This window comes from Phyllostomus discolor, chromosome 13 (assembly GCF_004126475.2).
Source record: "Phyllostomus discolor isolate MPI-MPIP mPhyDis1 chromosome 13, mPhyDis1.pri.v3, whole genome shotgun sequence".
NCBI lineage: Eukaryota > Metazoa > Chordata > Mammalia > Chiroptera > Phyllostomidae > Phyllostomus > Phyllostomus discolor.
This window is the reverse complement of record NC_040915.2, coordinates 14,310,264-14,335,800: the sequence shown is the minus strand read 5'-3', so window position 1 is coordinate 14,335,800 and position 25,537 is coordinate 14,310,264. Positions and strand designations below refer to the sequence as shown.

The 25,537-nt window shown below is 57.9% G+C and overlaps 1 protein-coding gene across 2 annotated transcripts; it reads left to right on the top strand.

Annotated features, from left to right (window-relative positions):
• The first annotated feature begins 51 nt into the window (after window positions 1-51).
• Window positions 52-25,537, top strand: PCDH1 (protocadherin 1). 2 transcript variants are annotated; one of them, XM_036014484.1, is made up of 6 exons: window positions 52-244; window positions 8,018-8,880; window positions 11,849-14,044; window positions 19,106-19,325; window positions 20,298-20,336; window positions 21,471-21,605. In XM_036014484.1, exons 1-5 carry the CDS (start codon window positions 205-207, stop codon window positions 20,321-20,323), a joined length of 3,345 nt encoding a protein of 1,114 aa, XP_035870377.1. In that variant the 5' UTR covers window positions 52-204; the 3' UTR covers window positions 20,324-20,336; window positions 21,471-21,605. The 2 variants fall into 2 exon arrangements, with proteins under 2 accessions (XP_035870377.1, XP_028384583.1); XM_028528782.2 differs by lacking the exon at window positions 20,298-20,336 and having other exon boundaries at window positions 21,471-25,537.

Sequence of the window (25,537 nt, the reverse complement as noted above, 5' to 3'; positions counted from 1 at the left end):
GAGGAGGGAGGGGGCGGGACGGGCTCTGCGCTCTGCTCGTTGCTGGCTCCGCCGCCGCCTCGCACACTCGGGGAGCGGGAGCGCGGCGCGGACGCGGAGCCGCTGGGGCTGCTGCGCCCATAGGCAGCCGGAGCCGGAGCCTGAACCGCAGCGCCAGCCTGAGCCGTGCAGAGCCGCAGCCCCGGCCGGGGCCAGTAGTGGCTCATGGACTGCAAGGCCCGCGGCCGGCGCTGCCCCGAGGCGGGTAAGGATCCGGCGGCGGTGGAGGCGGCCATGGCCGGAGGGAGCTGCGGGAGGGGCGCTCATCCGAGCGAGGCCAAGGGGGCCGTGTTGGTGCTCAGCGCGCCAGGGCAGAGGTGGGAGAGACTGGGAACTCGGAGTGGGGATTGCGGCCGGGGCACCCTGGCCTCCAAGGTCCGCGGCGAGAAGCGGACTGGAGAAAAGGGGGTGCCGAACCGGCCTCCAGTATCGGCGTCCGGCACCCATGCTCGCTTGGAACCGCGGGGGTAGGAGACTCTAGGAGCGCGCGGGATGAAGATGTTTTGGGGGAAGCGCGCAGCCCCCAGTTTGGGGGGGGCTCCCCGAGGACGAAATAGCAAGGACCCTCATCCATAAGGCACACACACTTGTTGGGCGACCACCTTTGCTCACTCAGGCGCTTCTAACTCCCCGCGGGCACCCTGAGGACCAGAACGCGGACATAAGCACACGCATACATACATCCGTTCATGTGTGAACACAGACATACCTCCCGCACACCAGCGCCCACTGGGGCACCGTCACTAGCTCAGAACCCGCTTCAGCGCCTGCACGTTCAGCGGCAGGGACATGCAACCCTTGGCCGTACGGAGCGACGGAACACAATCGGTGTGACATTCGGACACAAACACAGTCCGGTGTCCACATGTCAGAGTGTTAATGCCACAGTTCGCAAGATGAACACTCAAAACCTAGCCACAACACACACACACACACACACACACACACACACACACACATTCCTTTAAGGAACACACCCTAACACAAATTATGTTACCTACTTCTTGGCCAGAACATAGGCACACATCACAGGTCGGCTGGCACCCCTCGACTGCACCCGCCGTGAGGGCACACACCCTGACACAGTAAGTGGCACCTGCAGAAGCGCCTCACAATCGCAAACACAAAATTCACTGCTTCACACGTCCTAACGGTGGGTGTCACACACCTTACACCAACAGTGTCACATTACACCTTGTAGCGTATGCACACAAACACACACACTCTGTCCCTCTCCCTCGGAGGCCTGATATCGTTCGGCGAAGCTGAGGCCGCCCGGCGAGCCCCTAGCGCCTTCACCTTAAGCACATTGTTATTGCAAATACCCGCACAGCGGGAACCCTGGAGGCCGGCGGGACAGGCTTCCTCCACCGGCGCCTCCCCCACCCCCACTCCCGGGCTGTCTGGCCGGGTATTCCCGGAACCAGCTGGACCTGGCTGGCCGCGCCATCCCGCCTCCCCGGGGCTCCGGAGGGTGTGCGAGCCTGGGGCGGTATTTGCGACCCTCTTCGGACCATTTAGCTGCGTTCTCCGAGCCACCTGGGGCCCCAGCACACCTGTTCCCCTCTCACACCTGGGCGCCCCCTCCGCGGGCCCCCGGCTGCAGGTCAGAGGCTTGTGCGCCCGCGAGGCCCTGGGGCCGGGGTCGCGGCAGGCGCAGGGGCAAAACTGGTAGGTGAGGTGAACTCGCACCCCTTCCCCCCAGCTATCCTCAGTAGCCCGGACTCCTGGTCTCAATTTCCCAACGGTGGTCGGCGACTCTTCCTTCTAGCAGGAAGATTTGGGCCGGCGTTGAGGTCTTTGAGGACTGAACGCGGAGCAAACACCCCTTTTCCTCCCGCCGCGAGAGGGTCGGTTTTACGAGAACGTCCCCGCCCGGCCTGGCTCGATGCTTTGTGATTCCGGCGCGGGATCCCTCCCGGCGCCCTCTGCGTGGCTCTCGCCGACGCGGGCTTGCGGGGGACCCTAGGCAGAGGCCGGATATGCGGAGGAGGAGGAGAGATTTCCCGCAGCGGCCCTTGGGGCTGGGGGCGTGGGGGGGGGGGCCCGCTGGCTGAGCCTTCTCACCGCGCGGCGCCCCGCCCTCGCCTGGAGCTCCCAGGCCCCGCACACCTCAGGTGGGGGTGGAGCCGCCCGAGCCACAGGATGATGGAGGAACTGTCGCCATCACCCCCTCTGCCCCCACCCCCAACACTCCTGCGTTCTCTGGGAGGAGACTCCCCGCGAAGGGTGTGTGCGGGGAGTGCCCACAGACCACGTCGGTGTAGGCAGGGGGCTGCTCTGGCCAGCAGAGTCCAGAACGTCGTGCCAGAAGACGCAGGGAGCCTTCCATTACTTGCCTTGGGCCAGCCCTCGTTTACTGCCAGGAAAGAGGGCACCCAGGAGGTGTTTGTGGCAGCCCAGAGATCTGGGTGTGTGTCTGGGGAGAGGCACGGTGTTACTTTCTTGACGTGGGGGCCTGGAAGGATGGAAATTTGTGATTATGACTACACCAAGGCATGGGGTGGAGCTGAGGGGAAAGGGATGAGAAAGATCTCCGGAGATGGCCGGGGACAGTGTGGTGGCGGAGCAGGTCTGGTTTCCCCGCTTCCGCCAAACCCAAACTGTAGTTGCAAAAGGGATCGGCTGGAAAGGGGTGTCATGCTGGTCCGGTGTCTTCCTGGCAGAGGAGCTGCTGCTGTGGCTGCTCCTTCAGAAGAGCTGGGCTAAGGAGAGTGAGCTAACTGCTGGGAAGAGTGGGATGGAAGGACCAGGAGAGGGCCTGCAAGGGTGGGGGTGTGGCTCAGTGGGAATGAGGGGAGGCGGGGAGACAGAGGAGGAGGCCCTTGGAATACTGGCTGAGGGCTGCCCCTACCATGAGCGAGGAGAGTTGGTGCTGCAGAGATTATTTCAACAGTGTATTGAGCATCTAACTGCCAGGGCCCATGTGCGTGGTGAGGATGCAGTACAGTAGTAACATACATACCCTCCTTGCCTTCATAGGTCTCCCCAATGGGTAGGGGATTGACTTGTCTATTTATTGAATCAGTGAGTACTTACAGTGTGCCTGGTGCTGGAAATAAAATGCTTTAGTGCGTGGTAAGAAAATACATATATAATACATATGTATACACACACACAGAGTCATAGATATGTTTATATATCTTTTATGGTGTAATAGACCTTGATGCATCAGTTCTCACTCGTTTAATTCTCCCAAATAACTTCAAGAGGCAGGACTTATTATTTCTATTTCACAGTATGGAAATAGGTTCAGAAAGGTGAAGTCACTTGGCCAAGGTCACACAGCTAAGAAGTGGTGGAGCCAGGGTTCGAACCCGGACAATCTGATTGAAGAATGCAGGTGCTGGCAGCCCTGCAAAGGTTAATAGAGGCTTGTGGAAGAGCAGGGAGAGGAGCTGAGGGCTGGCTCTGTTCACTGCAGGAGGTCTCTGCACAGCTCTGCCCGGCAGCCCTGCTTACTTTTCTCCCCTCCCAGACATTCGTTCACTTTGTTCCTTGGTGTTTTGTTCTCACAGTGTCGGTGCCTATTGTGTAACAGTGCAGGGGTGGGGGTTTGGGGGTCCAGGGCTGACCTGGCCACTGGGACATTGATGGCTGCCTCTGTGTGTTTCCTCTGTGGCCACAGCATTCAGCAGGAAGTGGACCCTGGTCCCTGAGGTGGGCTGGAAATGAAGGTTCCAGGTGAACCCTCCCCAGGTGTTGACACAGATGGTGTTTTTCCTGGGCTTTCCTGGACTCTGCCCCCTCACGCCTCCCTGTGCTCCTTAGGCCTGAGAAGGATAAGTTAGTGTCCCTGCTGAGGCCTTGGCTTCTCCGTGTCCTGGGTGCCCATATCACTGGGCAGAGGTGAGGCTAGTCTTGCCAGGAAGCCAGCCAGGACTTGGGGAAGGGCAGATAAGGTACTAACTACTTCAAAGGCTCCGTCAGGCACTAATGACTCCCAATAACTCACCACTGGGGCAAAGTTCAGGGCTGGTGGGAGCAGGGGTGAGGAAGGGCCACCTCACTGTTGTTACGGCTGCTGTGACTCTCCCTGCGTCCCTAGGGTCCCGGAAGCAGCCTAGGAGGCCTGGGGTCTTTGAACTCTAGACCCTCTTTCTGTTCTTTGCCTGGCAGGCTTGGCAGCCCAGGCAGGGATACAGTGTGTGTGTGTGTGTGTGTGCACGCATGGGTTGGGTGAGTACAGAGCAAACGTAATAGTCTAGCCATGGGGGGTCATTTCTGTTGACTTCCCCTCTCCCATCCAGCCTTTCCCCCAAGCTCTGGGATATGAAGAGCATTCTTTCTCAAACCCTGACTTCTACTTACTACTTCTGTGACCCAAGACAATTAATTATTCTGTTTGAGCCTCAATCTCATCAGCTGTGCTGCAGAGAGCCGTGTAATAATAAATAGCACTCACTTCAGAGGGTTGGGAGGATTAGGTGAAATAATGTATGTAAATGTAGTAAAATCTCAGGGAGTGTTACCTTGGACCTGGTGATGACAGGGAAGATGACGGTAAAAGTGATGATGGAGTTTGCACTTCTTTCTGAACTAGGACTTAGCATATCTCAAAGTTGTTCCCAGAAGTTCAGGGCCATTGCAGCAGCCTGAGGATTTCTCCAGGTCCTTTCTCAGGAATCAGAATTCCTAAGGGTGGGGCCAGAAAAATCCTCATTTTTAAGGGGACTCTCCAGGTGCTTTAAGGGCGGCGCCCTCTTCAACTCCTGCCCCTACTCTAGGTACCATCCCCCAACCCCATTTCCCCCCCAATTCTTCCTCCCCCCCCATACCTTCCTGCCTTGGATATTCTTTTGTGGTTCTCTTTCCAGCTCAAACCTTAGATGCCACAGTTCTTTCCCGGCTCCTCTACTGGTTGGAGGTAAGGGATCTGAGAGAGAGAGTATTGGGAGTGGGGGCGGGTCACAGGTGGCTGTGTTTGTACTGCCCAGGAGGCCTGAGGATCATGATCCTCAGGTGGGGAAAGAAGCCCCAGCTACAAGTCAAAGTCACCCTAATTCTACTAGACCACAGACCTCTGGATTTGTAGCCAAAATTTGTGAGCGTTCATTTTTCTTGGAAAAATTTGAACCATAGTTTCATAAAATTTGTAGAGGGGGACGTGACCCAATAAGAATCCTTGATCAGAAGAGAGTGAGTGGAGGCAAGCAGTCGTCGCCTTATTTCTCCTCTCTGTCAGGTTTAGGGTGATTCGCTCGTAACCCCCACCCTGCCAAGACCTTCCCACGGAATAGGTGCATACAGTGATCGTGAGTTGTGCACGTGCTATGGAGGGGGAGGGGCAGAATTAGGGCCTGGAAGAGAATGAGGTTCTTTGGAGACAGGGGTGTGTGGGTCAGGGCATGCATGATGGTAGTAAGACGAGCCCGGTGCCTGGTCCTCGAAGGTAGTGGGGAAACGGCTGGAGAGTGAATCCAAATGGAGCTTCAGATAAATGCCCCCTTCTTTTAAAGAGATTAAGATTGCAGCTGGGAACAAACGCACAGTAACGTGATAAGGCCTCACATGCTTTAAGCACATTCTCAGGACCAGGGTGGGGCTGTGCTTTGGACAAGCTATGGGGAGGAAGTGAAGTGTTTGACTTGCGTAAGGAATCTGTGCTCAGTGAGCATTTGCTGAGAGTGTCCTATGGACCTAAACAGAGAAAGATTAAATTTGCCTCCAGCAGGTTCTCAGTAGGGGAACTGGGCAGGAAAACAAGCAAAGACCTCTCCAAAAGTGCTGGGACAGGTTAAGCCTGGGAGCTAAAATAATTGGTTGTTCAGGAGCCTTTACTGAGTGCCTGCTGTATGCCGAGTCCGGGGTGGAATCTTGAGGGTTTAGGGCTCAACAGGGCAGGAGCTCTCCTGCTTTCTGCCCCGTCTTGTAGGAAAGGCAAACAATTCACGGATTATTTCCCAAACAACCACTTAACTACAGTTGCGTTTTGGGGGGCATTTGCTGAGGACTCACTGGGTACTAGGCATTCAGCCCATGTGATTTCAAACTCCCTAGGAAATAGGTGGTATGATCCCCATTTTACACATCAGGAGATAGGCTCTACATCATTTGCAGCCAGGAAGTGGGCCACCGGGGTTTGCCTCAGACTGCCTGATGCCATGGTCCCTGCTCTTCTGCACCCGGCTTCCGTCCATGTGCCAGATGGGCACAACTACACAAAACTGACAAGCATTCAGTGAGTTAGAACCATTGTCAGCTCCAGCTCAGCAGCACCCAGGACAAAGCCGGGCCCATTGTGAGTGTCTAGTAGACACCACCGAATGCATGGGTGGGCACCTACAGTGAGCCCGGATCCCTGAAGGAGCACAGGTGGAGCTGGGGGCTGAATGCAGGGAGCCCTGTCCCTTCCCTCAGGATGTTTGCCATTGGAGGATGGGAGCCCAGAAATAGGCGCACGATGCTGGAGCACATGCGGGCGGGCGGTGTCCCCGACAGCAGTGATTCACGGCTGAGGGATTGGGGCAGACAATAGCAGCTGTGCGTTGGAGGCCGAGAGGTCACCGTGGGCTGGAGAGGCCTGGGAAGGATTCCTGTGACACCCAAGCCTGCCTTCAGTGGGGTGAGTGTGGTCTGTCATAGAGCCTGGGTGGGATTTCTGGGTGTAAGTGGGGGAAAGGGACCGAACCTGAGCCGTTTGCTAAAAATGCTGGCCCAGAGACTTTGGATTTGAATAGAGGGGCTGGCCACGGTGTTGTGGGAGAGGAGGAGGCAGGCAGGACTGGGACAGTAGCTGGAAGGTCTGGCTGGGGTCTGCAAATGCAAGCCTCAAAGCTGGGGGGAGACAGGCCAAAGAAACAGGTTACTGTGGTTGCCTAGGGCACAGGACTCATGGGAAGGGTCTGGGGGAAGGCAGGGAAAGAAGGGACTGGGCCTGTTAAGGTGGAGACAGACCAGGTGTGAAACAGGGGCCAGATGTTTACAGGGACAGGGATCAAATAGAGCCAGATGTTCATAATCAAGAGTCTGTGGGGGGGTGTCTGGGAAAGGCTGGTGGTGTCATTGGCACCTCTGCCCCAGTCAGACCTGCTGGGTTCCCCATGCTGAGGACGGGCCAGGGCAACTCTCAGTTCCAATTCCAGGGCTCGTCAGCCCTGACCACAGTCCTGACTCCACTCTTTTCCTTTACCGTCTTCTGCACAGTGGCTGGGGTCTCCCCTACATCTGCCAGTGGAAGGGGGAGAGGGAGTAGGGAGGCACCCCGGCAACGGTCTGTGTGCACAGGCATGCCAGCTCAGGGGCATATATGTGTGTTTGGGAGGCAGTCTGGGGAGGGCTAACGCCTTGCTCCTCAACCCTCACTGTTTCCGGGCCTTGGCTTGTACCCAGTTCAAGCTGGCCCTTCATGGGGCGTGGGGGACATTGGGCACTGTGGGTGGTTTTTGTCAGACAAGAATTATTTGAGATGTTGTAACTCATATGCATACACTGGCTTGGCATCTCAGAGGAGACAGAAAGAAGACATCATCCCCTCCAGCCAATCTGAGTGGCCCCGAGTGTGGGTCTGGGGAGCGGAAAGGATACCTGTGTCTCTTTCCTACTGTGCGAGCGCGGTGGTGGGGGAGGGTGGATTGTGCTCCAGGCCTCACCCTTTCCACTAGCTGCCTCTCTCTATCTCAGTATCAGGGTAATTACCATGAGTGACTAAGGCAGGATGCTGGTGAGAAGGAGGTGTTGGGCAAAGCCCTGCGTAGACAGCAGGGCGGGAAGGAGGGAGTGTCAGGTGGGTCAGGGCGTTCCAGGGGCGGGAGCTACTCCAGACCTGTTTCAGGTTCCTTACCGGCTCCTCCAGCTGGGGCAGACACCAGCTGCTACACCCAGCTCTGGGAGAGACTTAGGGCTCTGTGCTGGGCTGAGCTCCCTTATAGGGCAGTAGCGTATAGGTGGGAGAGGGCGAGTGGGGGGCCAGCTCTGCACAGCCCTCAGGGCCAGATTCTTCTTAGCTGACCACCTCTTTTGCCTCTTCCTCTTGCAGCCCTCCTGATTCTGGAGTCTGCCAGGATGGGGCCCCTGAGGCCCAGCCCAGGCCCTGGGGGGCAACAGTTGCTGCTGCCCCCCTTGCTGCTGGCACTGCTACTCCTGCTGGCGGCATCCCCAGGCCACGGCACTCAGGTGGTGTACAAGGTGCCGGAAGAGCAGCCGCCCAACACCCTCATTGGGAGCCTCACAGCCGACTACGGTTTTCCAGATGTGGGCCACCTGTACAAACTAGAGATAGGTGCCCCGTACCTGCGAGTGGAGGGCAGGACAGGTGACATCTTCACCACTGAGACCTCTATCGACCGCGAGGGGCTCCGTGAATGCCAAAACCAGCTCCCCGGTGAGCCCTGCATCCTGGAGTTTGAGGTGTCCATCACAGACCTCTCGCAGAACGGCAGTCCCCGGCTGCTGGAGGGCCAGATAGAGGTGCAGGACATCAACGACAACACACCCAACTTCGCCTCTCCGGTCATCACGCTGCCCATCCCGGAGAACACCAACATCGGCTCACTCTTCTCCATCCCAGTGGCTTCAGACCGTGATGCTGGCCCCAACGGTGTGGCGTCCTATGAGCTGCAGGCTGGACCTGAGGCCCAGGAGCTGTTTGGGCTGCAGGTGGCAGAGGACCAGGATGGGAAACAGCCACAGCTCATCGTGATGGGCAACCTGGACCGGGAGCGCTGGGACTCCTATGACCTCACCATCAAGGTGCAGGATGGCGGCAACCCCCCACGTGCCAGCAGCGCCCTGCTGCGGGTCGCTGTGCTCGACACCAACGACAACGCCCCCAAATTTGAGCAACCCTCCTATGAGGCTGAGCTGTCTGAGAACAGCCCAATAGGCCACTCCGTCATCCAGGTGAGAGTCCCCTCCACCTCCTTGTCTGGGTGACCCACCTCTAGAATGGGAGCCCACCCTGAGCTGGTGAGAATTCCCTTCACTTAGGGGGCAAACCACCAGGATACTGTGGCAAGGCTTCCTGTCCCCAGCCCCAGCCAGGTGAGACCTTCCCACCCCACCCTAGCAGGTGATACCACTTCCCTCTATCAAGTTACTTCAGTGACAGAGACAAAGCATGTGACGGGTAATCCCCCTGCCCTGAGGCAGACTCAAATTGTTGAAATCTCTGAGAAGTAAAACCCCCTTCCAAATCAGTTGATCTTCCCCCAGCCACCAGCTCATAAGCCAAGCCAAGCCGAGCTGGAACAAGGGAAACACTCTTTGTCCGGGCAGGATCTCTCCAGAGGGGAGAGTGTCTTCCCAAGCGGGGGGCCCTTTGGCAGTGTGAGGTTCTCCTGAAACTGGCGGGCAGAGCCTTGCTTTAGCCTCCTGCTTGACACAGTCAGATGAGATCATTTTAGCCAGGCGAGTCCTCAAGTTCTAGAGAACTATACTCAGATATCTGCCTCCCGGCGTCCTCCACTAGGCATAGGGCGCCCATGGGTGTGGGGTGCTTGGCACACTGGGGATTTGGTAGCTTCTGCTGAAGTTCTCAGCACCCCTCTCCGTGGGAACTGCCCCAGGGGCTGGGCAGCTTGGTAGGGCCAGAGCCTGGGAGGGAGTGGAGAGAGCGTCCCTGCAGACAGGTGGGTGTATCTCCCACTGTCATCTCGACCCTGGCCTCCTGCCAGCCCCAGCTCCTTTCTCTGCCCCATGGGCCGAAGCCGTCTGTCTTTGATGTGAGGGAGCCGAGGAGGGCTCTGCCTACCCTGGACACCGTTACCCGGCTTCAGTACCCGTCCTAGGAAACCCTTCGTCCTCTGTCCTCAAACTGAAGTCTGGCCTGGGGAGGAGTTTCCACCCTTTTTTTTTTTTTTTCCCCCCTTTTGGAGGCTGGTGGACTGGAAGCCATAGAAGAGACACTGAGAAAGGAAAGGGAGACAGACAGTCGGGGCTGGTGAATAATAATAGCATAGGTGCCAGGACTGCTCTAAGCACATTATGTGTGTTATATCATTTAATCCGCACAGCACAAGGTAAGCATTATCCCCATTTTACAGATGGGAGACTTAGTCCATCGAGTTTAGGAAACTTGCCTGATATCATCTGGCCTCTATGTTCAGATTCCTCCTGGGCCGTGTCCAACAGCCTGGCTTTGCAGCCTCTGTGTGCAGCCGCTGACGCCCCTCCCGCTGGGTGAGGCAGGAGACTGGGGCAGAGATGAGACCGGAGGGAGAGAGGATGGGAGGAAAGCAGCAGTGGGAAAGAGGCAGAAAGAACTGAGCAAGGATGGGAGCGAAGCAGACAGAAGTCTGCTTCAGACAAAGGGAAGTAAAATGTCAAGAGTAGTAGATAAGAAGCTGGGTGACCAATGTGGAGACAGGGAGACAGTGGGACTCATAATGAAAATGTCGGGGACAGATAGATAGAGGGGGTGGGTGCGTGGAGGGGTGAGCAGAAACTGCTTGGTTTTCAGAGGGTGAGAGTTTGGCCCACCGGGGTGCGCAGCGGCCAGGGTGGCAGGGAACCCAAGCCCAGGTGCCCCACCATGTCGGAAGAAGTCCTGGCAGGAAGGCGAAGAGACTCGCAGTGGCTTGAAGGCCCATTGGGCGTGGTGCCCAGCACTGTGTTAGCACTGATCTTCAGAGATGGGCAGTTAGGAGGACGGATGTACAGATGGACGAGAAGAGGGATCAGTGCTGTGTAGGGAGCACTTGCCCTGTGCCAGGTCGTGTTAGGCACTTACACGTATTACTCCATCTAATCCTCACCACAGCCCCCGTGAAACAGGTTCTGTTGTTATCCCCGTTTTGTGTATTTGTCCACTGAGGCTTGGGGAGATTAAATAATTGGCTTAGGTCACATAGTTGGGAAGTGGTGAAGCTGGATTTGAACCTAAGAAACTTCTGCTCTTCTCCCCAGAGTTCTGCCAAGTTATGCCTGTCCCCTCCCCCCTCTTCATCCCCCAGCCCACCTGTCATCACATTCTTTGGTACCTAACTTACGGCCACTGCTACCTGGTTCCTGTGGCCCCCGTGTTTGTATAGAGTGTGCTTCGGTGTTGCCACGGGAGGGTGTGCCCAGTGCAAAGGGACAGACAGTCCATTGTTTGAAGCTGGGAGCCCAGCCTGCTGCCAGCAGGCTCTGTGGCCTACACCAACCCCTCCCTCCTGGCTGCAGGCTCTGCTGGATTCCTCAGTCTGGTGCCTAGCCAGCACCAGCCCAGTGGGAGGGGGAGAAACAGGTTTCCCCGGTTTGACAGAACAGTGGCCTGGCCAGCTCCCTCTGACCCATATCCCTATCTGGCTGCTTTCAAAAGAAATCCCCTCACCTGTGTCCTCCAGGTGGCCATATGGGTCTCCACCGATGTGAAACACACATGTGCATGACACATACACCTTTTTCCACAATCACACATATCCCCATAATCACACGTGTGTATGTGCACACGTATTATACACATGTCATGCATACACACCATCTCTACTGCCCACACCTTTCCAGCTGTCCAAAAAGGTCGAAGGCCAGTTTAATTGGGTGGAAGGGGCTGTACTAGTTGGACAACGGGATCCTCGTTCCCATATTTGGGCAGAGGAGTACAGGAATGGTAAGTAGAATTTAACTCTGCCCTCTCCCATCTCTAGCAGTTGCTTGGAGCACTGTTGCGGAGTTGCAGGCAGCATCTGTGTTCTTTAGGGAAGCAGGTCGAGAAAATGGGCCAGAGTGTCCGGACCGGGAGAGGGGCAGTACCCGTGCTGCTCTGGGAAAGGGTGCCATGTTAGACCCGTCACGTCTGCCGTGCTTGTTGGAAAGGCAGCCCATGCGTCCCTTGATTTCCTCCTCTGGACTGACCCACCCGTCCTCCTTCTCCTCCCCTGCTCTGTAGGTGAGGGCCAACGACTCGGACCAAGGTGCCAACGCAGAGATCGACTACATGTTCTACCAGGCGCCCGAAGTGGTGAGGCGTCTTCTGCGCCTGGACAGGAACACTGGACTGATCACTGTGCAGGGCCCCGTGGACCGTGAGGACCTAAGCACCCTGCGCTTCTCAGTGCTTGCCAAGGACCGAGGCACCAACCCCAAGAGTGCCCGTGCCCAGGTGGTGGTGACTGTGAAGGACATGAATGACAATGCCCCCACCATTGAGATCCGGGGCATAGGGCTGGTGACCCATCAGGATGGGATGGCCAACATCTCAGAGGATGTGGCAGCGGAGACAGCTGTGGCCCTGGTGCAGGTATCTGACCGAGACGAGGGAGAGAATGGAGCTGTCACCTGTGTGGTGGCAAATAATGTGCCCTTCAAGCTACGCCAGGCCAGTGACACGGGAAGTGACAGCAAGAAGAAGTACTTCCTGCAGACCACCAGCCCCCTTGACTACGAGATGGACAGAGACTACAACATTATGATCGTGGCTGTGGACGGTGGCAACCCTCCACTCTCTAGCACCAACTCCCTAAAGGTGCAAGTGGTGGATATCAATGACAACGCACCTGTCTTCACCCAGAGCGTCACTGAGGTCGCCTTCCCAGAAAACAACACGCCAGATGAAGTGGTGGCCGAGGTCACCGCCAGTGACGCTGACTCGGGCTCCAACGCCGAGCTGGTTTACTCTCTGCAGCCCGAGTCGGCCGCCAAGGACCTCTTCACCATTTCACCTGAGACTGGAGAGATCCGGGTGAAGACATCCCTTGATCGGGAACAGCGGGAAAACTACGAGTTGAAGGTGGTGGCAGCTGACCGGGGCAGCCCCAGCCTCCAGGGCACAGCCACTGTCCTCGTCAATGTGCTGGACTGCAATGACAATGACCCCAAGTTTATGCTGAGTGGCTACAACTTCTCAGTGATGGAGAACATGCCAGCGCTGAGTCCAGTGGGCATGGTGACTGTCATTGATGGGGACAAAGGGGAGAATGCCCGGGTACAGCTCACAGTGGAGCAGGACAATGGTGACTTCGTTATCCAGAATGGCACAGGCACCATCCTCTCCAGCCTGAGCTTCGATCGGGAGCAGCAAAGCACCTACACCTTCCAGCTGAAGGCGGTGGACGGTGGCGTCCCACCTCGCTCTGCTTACGTCGGTGTCACTATCAACGTGCTGGACGAGAATGACAATGCACCCTTTATTACTGCCCCTTCCAATACCTCGCACCGGCTGCTGACCCCCCAGACACGTCTTGGGGAGACGGTCAGCCAGGTAACAGCTGAGGACATTGACTCTGGTGTCAATGCTGAGCTGACCTACAGCATTACCGGTGGCAACCCTTACGGACTCTTCCAGATTGGGTCACGGTCAGGCGCCATCACCCTGGAGAAGGAGATTGAGCGGCGCCACCATGGGCTGCACCGTCTAGTGGTGAAGGTCAGTGACCGCGGCAAGCCCCCACGCTACGGCACCGCCTTGGTCCACCTTTATGTCAATGAGACCCTGGCCAACCGCACGCTGCTGGAGAACCTGTTGGGCCACAGCCTGGACACGCCGCTGGACATCGACATTGCTGGGGATCCGGAATATGAGCGCTCCAAGCAGCGTGGCAACATCCTCTTCGGTGTGGTGGCTGGCATTGTGGCCGTGGCCTTGCTTATCGCCCTGGCTGTGCTCGTGCGCTACTGCCGTCAGCGGGAGGCCAAGAGTGGCTACCAGGCTGGGAAGAAGGAGACCAAGGACCTGTACACCCCTAAGCCCAGCAGTAAAGCTTCCAAGGGAAACAAAGGCAAAGGCAAGAAAAGCAAGTCCCCGAAGCCTGTGAAACCAGTGGAGGATGAAGACGAGGCTGGGCTGCAGAAGTCCCTCAAGTTCAACCTGATGAGCGATGCGCCCGGGGACAGCCCCCGCATCCACCTGCCCCTCAACTACCCACCAGGCAGCCCTGACTTGGGCCGCCACTACCGCTCTAACTCCCCATTACCTTCCATCCAGCTGCAGCCCCAGTCACCCTCAGCCTCCAAGAAGCACCAGGTGGTGCAGGACCTGCCGCCTGCAAACACATTTGTGGGCACCGGGGACACCACGTCCACGGGCTCTGAGCAGTACTCCGACTACAGCTACCGCACCAATCCCCCCAAATACCCCAACAAGCAGGTAGGCCAGACCTTGCGGCTCAGCACGCCCAAGCCCCCACCCCACCCCTATCATGGGGCCATCTGGACTGAGGTGTGGGAGTGACAGAGCAGGTGTGTCGGGCCTATGTGCTCACCAGCCCTTGTGGGGGCCGGACCAAAGCAGTGGTGGGAGGTGGGACCAAAGAGCTAGGGACGTTGGGGTCCTGGTCGCCTCACCCAGGCATGGAGGGTTAGGCAGAGTGAAAACTGAGGGAAGGTGTACTCTCCTCCTGTTCTCTCCCCACTGGGAGAGGCCTGTGACTTGTCAAGTCCAGGGACACTGGACCCGCTGCTGGGTCTTGCAGGAGCGGGCTGGTTGGCAGGTGAGCAGAAGGGTTTGGAGGCAGAAAGGGAGGGGAAGTGGCAGAGTCCCCTCCAAACCTGGGTCTCCATCTGAGACCAGCCATGGTGCTTCTCTGGGGGGAAATGGGAGACCTGGGTCCTAGGGGGTAACTGGGTGGGGACTCCGTTGGGGAGGGGCCTCCCCGTCTGTGCCTTCGGTGTGTCCTCTTCCCCATGCCAGGGTCCTGGGGCTGGGCCCCAGTTTCCCGGCCCCAGTTCCAAACACTTATCTTTGACAATAAAGTTCTCTATTTTTGGAGTTTTGGTTTCTTATTTTCCTGGAACTGAGAGAAGGAGTGAGAGAGACTGGAAACAGCCCTTTATCCTTAGGTCCCGACACAATTTTCCCGTCCCTTCTTTCTGTCCCTTCCCACATCCTAGGGCTGCCTCTCTGCTCCAACCCTACCTTAATGTACATTTTTCTGTCCACCCATGTCCATGTCCTTGTCCCGGGAAAAGTGCCCTTCCAAGTAGCCTTCAACGTGGCCCCTTACCCCATGTGTGTGAGGCCTTCTCCCCAGGAGTGTCACTCTTCACCGAGAAAGGGCAGGTGGGCATGCACTCTCGCCCTGCCTTTTCTCCGCTGGCTGAGACTTGACCTTGCCAATCTTCCAGTATTGAGCGGTCTCTGACAGAGCTCACACAGAGCACCTGCTGGGTGTGGAGTGCAGCCTGCCTGCCTCGGGTGAAGGCAGAGACCCTCTTGATTATACCAGCTACCTTCCCTCGGGTCAAAACCTCACCAAGTCCCTTTCCCAGCCTCTTCATCCCAATACCACTCAGCCTAGCAATCAGCTGGCCCTTCCCTGTGTGTCCCCACCGTGATCACCAGCCTGGGCTGCCTAGAGGGAGGGCCCAGAGAGAGGGGAGGGGATCCTCAACCTTTTGAATTGACCTGCCCTGGATCCCCACTTTTAGGGTGCTCCCTGCTGACGGGGGCAGAGATATCCTCGTCCTGCTCTCCCTTCCTTCAGCTCCTTGCTCTGGCCACCTGGGTTGCTGGCTCTCACTCTCTCTCTCTCCGTCTCTCACTTCTTGCTCTCTTGGGTCTTCCCTCCCTGTGTCTGAGTCGGGGAGGGTTAAAGTCTGGGTGAGGGGCCTCGGGCCCTGGGTGAGTCTCTGAGGCCAGAGGCAACCTGTCTCCATGGCGACTGAAGAGGCTTGAGACACTCCCAGGAGGTCCCAGGCGCCAGCTCTCTACTCTGATTCTGTCCACAAACTCCCTCATCCCCTGGGGGTAGCCCCAAAGTAAAAACTCCAGGGGGCTTTGGAGGAGTGGGGCCTGGGCAAGTGAAATCTAGTTCCATTTCATGTCTCCTGGACAAATGAGCATCTCCAGGGTGACCTCTAACCACTCCTCACCAATCATTCCTTCTCTTTCGTTTACATCTTGCTGCCACCAGCTCTTCTATTCTTTAGCTCCTTCATCCTTTTCTTTCTGAGTCTGAGGGGTTATCCCTTACTTGGCTCCAATCCAAACTGCAAATGGAGCCACAATGCATACCTTCTCCCAACATTTGTCCTCCACCGAGCCACAACACCACTACCATCTCCAAAACACAAAGGCTGAGTTCCTGCCGTGTGCCCAGTGGTACTAGACCCCGAGGAGAAATGGACACTTTGTGCAAGACGTACCAGTGAGAAGATGAGGCAATTGAGAATCTTAAGTGTCAAGTGAGAAGCGCCATAGTAAAACTTTTTCCAACTTGTCCCCCGACTACTTCTGCTACTACTTGCTTCCTTTTTTTTTTTTTTTTTTGAATTTTTACTAGGTGCAATGTACCATGCTAAGCACTTTATGTGAATTAGCTCATTCAATGCTCATAATCCTTTGTGACACAGGTCATTATAATAAAGCTCATTTTACAGTAGTGAAAACTAGTTAGCAATGAAGTCAGAATTCAAGCACAAAGCATCATGAAATTTGATTTCCGAAGTCTGCTGTTAACCATTATTCTATAAAAGGGGGTTGCGTGATCAAGTTAGTTTTGGTAGTAAGGGCTGCATCATCACATTGTCCAATTAAAGGCTCTGCGAAGCCTGCAAGAGAGGGGGAACCTGTTAAACTTTGTATTATTCTGCGTTTTCCAAATGTATCCGACCAGAGTGCCCCCTCCCTTTGAGGAGCATGGTGGGAAGACCTGCACAGGACGTGGGAGTGGGCTCCTGGGAGAGAACGGGAGCCTCCGTGATAAGTAGGAGCAGCCGGGCAGGAGGTTCACTCTGAGCCAACTACCGAGTCAGGAGCCAGTACGGCCAAGTTGGGGGCAGGGAGAGGGCAGGAGGGGGAGTGTTCTGTCTGCAGTGGAGGGTGGAGGAGAGAGCTGCAAGACGAGGCTGGAAGAACTATAGGTTGTAGAGGACACAGATACCTTGCCCAAAGTTCCTTAAGAGGAAGTGGGAGCTCTGGAGAGCTCATGAGGTTTGGGTGAACTGAGTTTCACAAAGTTCAACGGAGTGTGTGGTAGACTCACAGGGAGCAGAAGGGAAGGTGCAGGATTGAAACTGTCCGGTGTGAACTAAGCTGGTGGCAGTGGGGATGATGGGTGGGTTTGGCTGAATTTAGGGAGAAAAGACCCACTGGACTCGGGGGATGATGGGATATGGAGCAGGGATGGGGGCTGAGGGGAGAGCTAAGCAGGATTCCCAGGCAGACAGACTTCATCCTTCTGCGCCTGGGTGACCGGAGAGTGATGAGAGGCAGATCATTCCCCAAGCAGAAGCTGACGGAAGGAAGAAAGAGTTCCGTTTCAGATATGCTGAAGGGGCAGTAGAGACGGCCCCTTGGAAATACCCAACAAGTGTCTAGAACTACAGGGCTGGAGTCCGAGAGAGCTTTTGGATGTAGGCTTTCTAAGGTTTAATAGTAGAAGATTAAAGTAAAATATTTGGTGTTGAGTATAACCCAACACTCCCTTTTACAGAAAAGAACCAGGAAAAAGAGACCAAGCGATGTGCCTAGTGGGCAGGACAGAGTGGAACCTTAGACTAGCAGGGGCGGGTGCTGCGGGTGGGAGGAAGGGAAGCACCGACAACCAGACTGCGCCGCTTCCTGGATTCCCCTCCTGGAGCCCATCCACTCCATCGCCAGGTGGACGGAGCTCTCGGCCCCACGTGTCGGGTGAATTTGGGGGGCCGTGTCTGTCCTCACCCAGATCCTTCCATGTTTCTGATCACAGCATGGATCCCCAAGAAGGGCTGCCTCTTCCTAGAGTTGGGGTGGGAGCCCAGGTGGGAGGCAGTTCCCGGCTGCCTTCCCGTCAGCTCCAAAGCTCCTTGTCCTGACAGCATCCCCACTCCGGCTGCCTTGAATCGGACAGAGGTTACGTGGGGTATCAGGAGGTTGGGTTGCCATCCTGCAGCCCCCTCTTTGGGCCATCTTGAGAACCCCCTTGTGAGGGCTTTAGAGGAGAGACGAAGCCCTTACAAAGTCTCAGAGCGTTGGAGGGAGCCTGGAGACTCCTCGGCAGGGCCCTGGGCCTGGGTGGCTCTCACCCTGCCCTCTAGGGGACTTGGTGCTGTGCCCTCCACAACTCCTACTTTCTGGTTGGCAGGAAAACCGGTGGCCGTCCTAGGTGGGTGTTTGGGTGACTGGCTGGTAGTGCCAGGAACCTAGGTGAGGCCCAGGGTGCTGGGGTTATCATTAACCCATGGCCGGCAGACAGGGCTGCCCGCTGGGGACATCCTGTCGTAGTTCCTCTGCCCCCACCCCAGCCCCCAGTCCGCACTTCTGCTTCTAAGTCCTGGCTCCACCAAGCCCACAGTCCTTCCCAGAAGCTCCTTCCTGTTTCCTCAAAGTTCATTTGAGGCCAGCTTTCCTGACCCCTGATGGCAGCCAAGCCCCTCCCCCGTGCCCAGGTCCTCCTGGACCCTAATCCCCTGCCGCTAAAACCGTTTCCTGATCTGGAGGATGAGGGAGTTTCCATTGTTCCGCCTGCCCACCTCCAAGGTGCCCTGGTTATTATCTGGCCCCCTTTCCTTCTTCCCTCCCACCTTTTCCCACCCCCAGGCCTCTGGAGGGGAATGAAGTGGGGCCAGGGGGGCAGAATGGGAGCGGTTTCGGGTTCGGCAGGGAGCCCTGAGGCCACCTGGCCTGCAGCATTACCAGCCAGGCGGAGGAACAGGATCAGAAAGAGGTTGGCACCTCATTTGGATGGAGGCAATGGGAAGTTACAAGAGCAATGAGACAGGTGAGGAGCTGGAGTTTGGGGAGTGCTGTTTGGAAATTAGGGGACTGTTGGTGAGCTGTTTTGGAATTAGGAGTTGGTACCGCTTTTAGGGAGCCGTTCTAGAAATCGGAGGCTTGCTAGTGTTTCAAGGCTCTGCTTGTCCAGGGGCGCTGGCTGGCACTGTGCTGGTGTCGGGAGGCTGCGCTGTGACCAGCGGTAGTGCTGGATGAAGCTTACCTGGTGGCCTGGGGGCTGTAGTGACACGGGGCCTGCGCTGTGTTGGGACTTTCAGTAGGTGGTCTTGGTGGTACTGGGAGCCGTCTAGAATTAAGGGGAAGTCCTCTGTTGGGGTGTGTGCCTTTCGGGGGGCTATGCTGTACGAGGGGGCTGGGCCTCTTCTTGGTGGCTGCTGAGGGGCTGGAAGCTCTCGGGCGGGCCTGGCTGAGGCTGCGGCCTGGTGTGGTGGCGGGCCCCACAGCCCACAGCGGCGCAGCCTGGTGGGCCGGCACTGACTTGTTCTCTCCCCGCAGTTACCTCACCGCCGCGTCACCTTCTCCGCCACCAGCCAGGCCCAGGAGCTGCAGGACCCGTCCCAGCACAGTTACTACGACAGTGGTCTGGAGGAGTCTGAGACGCCGTCCAGCAAGTCCTCCTCGGGGCCCCGGCTCGGTCCCCTGGCTCTGCCTGAGGACCACTATGAGCGCACCACCCCCGATGGCAGCATAGGAGAGATGGAGCACCCCGAGAACGGTGAGGAGCGTCAGTGTGGTTGGGGTACCCCAGGGATGAGCGGAAGCCAGAGATGGTGACGAGACCTTAGAAAAATTCCTCTTTCGGTTATTGCGCTCCTTGTATGTTCCGCAGCTATTACCGTGCAGAGTGCTTTCAGGTTCATGTTTATTTAGTCATCACGGCCGCTCTCTGGCCTGAGAGCTTCGTTGTGCCCACTTTACAGTAGAGGAAACTGAGGCTTGGAGAGGATGAGTCACTCACTCACAGCCACACATAGGAAGTGACAGAGCTGGGAGGGATTTAAACCCGGGCCTCTCTGACTCCAGAGACCTTGCGTTCAGCATGACAGACATTATCCTGCCTCCCTGGGGACAGGACCCCTGAGCATGGTGGCCGGAGGGCTCAGGTAGTGCTGATGGAACCTTTAGGGGACGCTGAGGTAAAGAGGGTCCCATAACAGGATCAGAGGGCCTTGAGAAAAGGGAGGGGACCCTGGGTCCTCTGAGGATGTCAGAGAGGGGTATTACTGTGGGGAGGAGCAGGGGAGGGTTGGGCTGGGGCAGAGGAGTGGGGAGGTTGGGGAAGGGGAAGGGCTTGTCTGGGAGGGGTCAGGAGGGTGATGGCAGAAGGGAGGTCCTGGCTGGAGGAGAGGTCAATGCGGGCACGCGTGGTAGGTATGCTGTCAGAACGTGTGTGTGTGTGTGTGTGTGTGTGTGTGTGTATGTGTGAATCCATAGCTGCCTATGGTGAGGCAGCCTAAATAAGCCTCACCTTGGGACAGAGAGACAGCTTGGAGCTGTCCTTGGGTCTGGCCCCCTCCCTCAGTCCAAACTCTCCCAGCATCTGCAAAAGATGCCAAGTTCCACTCCCAGCCCTTGGGTGCCGGCCCTCGTCTGACCTCCCTGGCCCCAGGTCCCAGAGGGCCCTCGCCCCCACCCTGCCCTCCATGCTCTGTCTCATGCGCATCTCGTCCTTTTTGTGCCCGCGCAGAGCCAGCTGGTCGGAGCAGGCCCTGAGGCGGAGTGCCAGGTATGTGGGAGCTACTCTGGGGTCTGGGGTCTGGGGGACTCGGCCCAGCACCCGGCCCCACCCACCCAGTGCCTGTGCTCTGCTCTGTGCCAGCGTGGGTTCCCCGGCTCTGCCCTGAGCTGAAGAGTCTTGGTGCTCTGAGAGCTAACAGCAGAGCTGTCCCCTCCTCACCTTGCACTGGCTGGAGGCCCAGCCCAGACAGGTGGTGTCAAGGGAGCCCCTGCTGCAGGCAGTGCTGCTCAGTCACATCCCCTGAGGGGGGTCACCGCCTGGTACTGTCCCTGAGCGAGGGCGGGACAGGGGCAACTGTGACAGGAAGTGCTCATGGCCTTACTGTTCCCATGGAGACCCTGCTGCCCAGCAACCACACCGGCTACTGCTGATGTCAGGCGGCCAACTCCTGTTCCCGAGGGTGTTCCGGGCAGGGAGCTGGGAAAAGGCCAGGGGTGGTGGATGGTGCAGGGGCCGGAGTGAGGTGGAAAGGGGCTGCATGAGCGTGCTTGTGGGTGTGTGAGTGTGTTTGTATGTGAGCTCCCCACACAGAAGCTCATCTTCTCTCCCTGGCTTTAGAGCAGGGCCTTGCTGCACTGGGGTGGGCTTCCAGGACCTCTGGGGGCACGGTGAGGCTTAAGAGGGTTCAGAAGGAATGGATGTGCGCTCTGTGTGTGAGGATAGAGATGCCCAGTGCAAATTTGTGTATCCATGCTTACCTGAGGGGAGGGGTGAGTGTGTGTGTGTGAGGGTGTGTGTGTGAGAGAGAGACTCCTTAAATGAGGGTGGGGGTTTCCTCACCCCTATTGGAGGGTAGATTCGTGTGCCTGGAGATAGATGATGGAGTGTGTGGATGAGTTGTGTGTTTGTGCACCTGTCTGCGGGCAAATGTGATGGGTGTGTGCAAGCAGAGCCGGAGGGTGGGTGAGCAGGGAAGGAACGTGTCTATTTAAGGATAGATCGTGTGAGAGCGAGCGAGCATGTGGGAGGCGGCGGGAGGGCATGTGCCTATTGAGGCTGCATGTGCGTCTGAGCTCAGGGGGCAGCAAGGGGTGTGTGCCCTGCTCTGGCACAGCGGGAGGCCTCGGAGGAGGGCTTTGCAAGGCCACCCTACCTGATGACTGTCCTCACTCTGTCCTGCAGACCTGCGCCCTTTGCCTGACGTCGCAATGACAGGCACATGTACCCGGGAATGCAGCGAGTTTGGTCACTCTGACACATGCTGGATGCCCGGCCAGTCGTCTCCCAGCCGCCGGACCAAGAGCAGCGCCCTCAAACTCTCCACCTTCGTGCCTTACCAGGACCGAGGAGGGCAGGAGCCTGCGGGCGCTGGCAGCCCCAGCCCACCGGAAGACCGGAACACCAAAACGGCCCCCGTGCGCCTCCTGCCCTCCTACAGTGCCTTCTCCCACAGTAGCCATGACTCCTGCAAGGACTCGGCCACCTTGGAGGAGATCCCCCTGACCCAGACCTCGGACTTCCCGCCCGCAGCCACAACGGCACCTGCCCAGACGGCCAAGCGAGAGATCTACCTGTGAGCCCCCTTCTGGCCGGCGGCCAGCCCCTCATCCAGCCGCCGGCCAGCTCCCAGACGGGCCCATTCCAGGGCCCCACTCCTGACCCCTCCAGCGTGGACTTCCCAGCCAGGGCCCCAAGTCGGGGGAGGGGGAGTTCTGGCCTCATGACCACGCTGGCCCTTTCCCCCTGCAGGGTCCAGGTCCTCTCCCCTCACTTCAGCCCCCAGCCCCCAGGGAGCCCCCTCTTCCCCTTTACGGGGCTTCCCCAGCTGACGCCCAAGAGGGTTCTTCTACAATGACCAGGCTCCCAGCCCTCCGCTTCCAGGGAGCCCTACTCACTTTGGGCAGATGGTGGAATCATGGGTGGGCAACACACTTTTAACGCATTGTTTCCCGCGTGGCCGACCAGGGCGGGGATAGGACACTCCCATTCCAGCACTGAAGCAGGGCTGAACTGGGGAGCCCCTCTCCCTGGGAACTCCCAGAGGAAACACCTGACCACCAGGGGCTCCCTGAAGGGCTTTCGTTACCAAAGGTGGGGTGGGGATGGGGGTGGGAGTGGGGCGGAGGCCTGTCTTCCTATACTGCTCCTGGGCTGACCCACCTGCCCACCACATGCCCGTGTCTGTCCCATCCGGGACCCCCCTTCCCTGCTGGTCACGCAGTGTCTGTATATAAGGACCTTGGAATGATGTCCCCATTTTCTGCCTGATTTGCAACTTTTCTTGTTGATGTTGTGTTGTCTTGGGGGACCCCTCTGGGGGGGACCTGCCCTATGTCCCCTACTCCCTGCCACAGTGCTCCCCACCCTAGGCCTCTATCGTTCCATGTTGTAAATACCCTCGGGGCCATGGTGGGGTGGGGGTGCAGGCCAGGGACACAACAGGCGGGTGGGGGTGGGGACGGGGGTAACATTTGCCTATCAGCAGAGCTGGGCTTTTATTTAATTTTTTTTTTAAAATACAAATCTCTATTTTTTTGGAACTGTTGCGCTGTGCCCTGGGGGGAGATCCCCGCTCAGGCTGGCCCCCCACACCCAGATGAGCATCTCGGAGGGACCCTGAGGTTGTGGGGGGGGGCAGCTGGACAGGGGAGGGATGACTGTGCCTCTGGCCTGGTTGGGTGAGTTGGGAGCAGGAAGGTTTGCTCAGGGGGTGGCTGATCGCTGCCCCCAATTGGGGGGACCTGGACCCTGCTTCCTCCCTGCCCCCCACCCCCAGCCCCTGCCATGACTGACCCGTCAGCCTGTAAAACCACCATTGCCTTGATCTTGGGGTGGGAGGGGCTGCCTCAGGGCACCCTGGGCTCCTGGCCCCCTTCTTCCAATTGGGCTTCCCTTTGCCAGGGTCAGGGGTCCCGTGGGAAAGTGGGTGGGGAGACTGGGGGGCAGAGAAGCCCAGTCAGCCATGATGAGGTGGGATTCCTTTCTTCACCTCAGGGGGCCAGGGTGTGAGGGGCATCCTGAAGAGCCCCCATCTCCCACTGTGGCCATCTCAAAGCCTCGGTCCCTCTTCCTTCCAGAAAGCCCCATTGCCTTGGCCCATACCTCTTCAGCTCCCCAGGGGCCCAGGCTGGGAGGCTGAAGACTCAGGGTATGGCCCTTGCTTGACTTAGTCTAAGCTTGGGGGGGCAGCCCAAGGGTGGGAGGGGTGGGTACAGGCTGCTGGGTTGTCTGGTGCCTTTGGAAGCTGTGTTGCTGGGGTCTTGACTCCTGTAACCCCAGAGACCCCACCTCTACCCCGGAGAAGCCAGGGGGCTGAAGAATCACCCTGTACTCTGCTCCTCCCCCTAACTTGGCTTGGAGTAACAGTGCTGGGAAGGAGAGCATTGTTAGGCTGGTGGCCCCAGCGTACACAGCCCTTCCTTCTATGGAGGGTAGGAGGTAGAGTGGGCTGGGGTGACAGCAACCAGGTCTAGGGGTTGGCCAAAGGCTCCTTTCCCTGGGGGAGGCCCAGGAAGTGGGCTGGGGCTTGTTAAAGAGACAGCCCCTTCCCCCTGCACAAACGGGGCAGGTGCAATAGTGGTGGAGTTGGTAACATGAGGTGCCCAGTTGGTGGGGCAGTGGCCTCCAGGGCTGTCCTGGGTCCTGGGGGTCAGGATTCTGGCAAGAAGATTGTATTGAGGCCCATTTGCTTGGTGGAGAGGGATATCTAGACAGGAGACATTCCTGGGGTCAGGGGACTTCCCCCAGATGTCCCTGGTGGCCTGGGCATCCTGCTCTGGTCTTGGAGACCCCTGAGCACTGGGTGGAAGGGCGGAGAAGCAATTTGCACAATGGAGAAGCCAGAAGGAAGGGGTGGCCCAGGTGGCTGGGAGGGCTGAGAAGCACAGCGGAGGAGCCCTTCCACAGGCGAAGGCAGGACCCCTAGCCCCCTGGTTGGGGTTGGGGTGCGCTGAGTCTGTCACCACCTGGGCACCCGAGAGGTGAAACCAAAGGTGGGCAGGGGATGGGTAACAGCATTGGGGACCGCTCCTGTTGGTCCTAGGTCTGTGAAGCCCTTCCCCAATGCCTTGTGTCGCGTACAGTTTTATGTACAAATAGGCGACATTTGGCCAGAGGAGACCCCCCTCAAACCCAGCCTGACCCAGTCAGTGTCTTCCTAGAGGGGACCTAGTCGGCCCCCACCCCCTTACTTTAGAGCATCTCTCTTGGTAGGGGGAGGGTATATGGGGACATATTTCTCTCCTAGGGTCCCTGAAGTGTATCTCACATCCCCTGGGAGGGTCTCTGGAGCATCCCTCACCTCGGGGGGCTCCCTAGCCCCTATGTCTCTCCCCTTGGGAGTCTCTGGGGGGACCATGTATTCCCGCTGGGGACCATGGGAGCGTGTCTCCCCCCTACCCAGGCTCTCTGGGGAGCCTGTTTTCCTCCCAGGGTTCCTGGGAGTACTTAAGGCATGTCAGTCTTGGGCCATCTCTCTTCCCAGGGAAGAGGGTGATCTCTGAAGCATGTCTGGGAAGGGACGTTCCTGGCCCTCCCTGCATCTCAGCTCTGGGGGTCTCTGACCTGCAGCACTTTGGGAAGAGACCGGACAGCTCTGAGTTGTCTTTTCTCCTAGGGGCTCTGGGGTACCTCTCTCTCCTGAGGACCCCTTCCCCCGGCCTCTGGAGCCATTTCTTCCCTGGGTGGGGGCTGTCTCCTGGTGGTGGGAGGGCTTGCTTGGCCATGAGAAAGTCTCTTCAGGGGCGTCTCTGCGCGGGACTTCTCTGGGATGGGGGACTGTTTCTCGCCCATGGGGTTCCCAGGCGGGTGTGTCTGCCCGTGGGGAGGAGGAGACTGTGTCTCCTCCGGTTTTCTGAGTGGGGAGGGGGGCCGTGTCTCTCTCGTGTGTTGGGGGGTGGGGTCGGGAGGGGGGTTTTGGGCGCGTCAGGTGCCCACACTGGGGTCGTGTTTCTCTCGGTTAGTGCCACTTCCCACCGCCTCGCTCCTCCCGGGAAGGGCCCCCGCCCCGCCCCCACTCCACCCCCGTCCCTGGCGCTGCGAGCACAATCCCGTTGATTTGTAATGATTTCTGTCTCTTTCTGTCTTTTATCTTTCTCTGACCTACCCCCCACCCCCGCCGCGAGCATGCGCAGGCACCGCCCCTACCCCCTCCGGTTCGGTTCGTTTCCGGTTTGTTTGCTGAGCTGTCAATGAAAGACCCGTGTAATTATTCCCGAGCTTTACAATAAAAGTGTGAAAACCGGACCCCA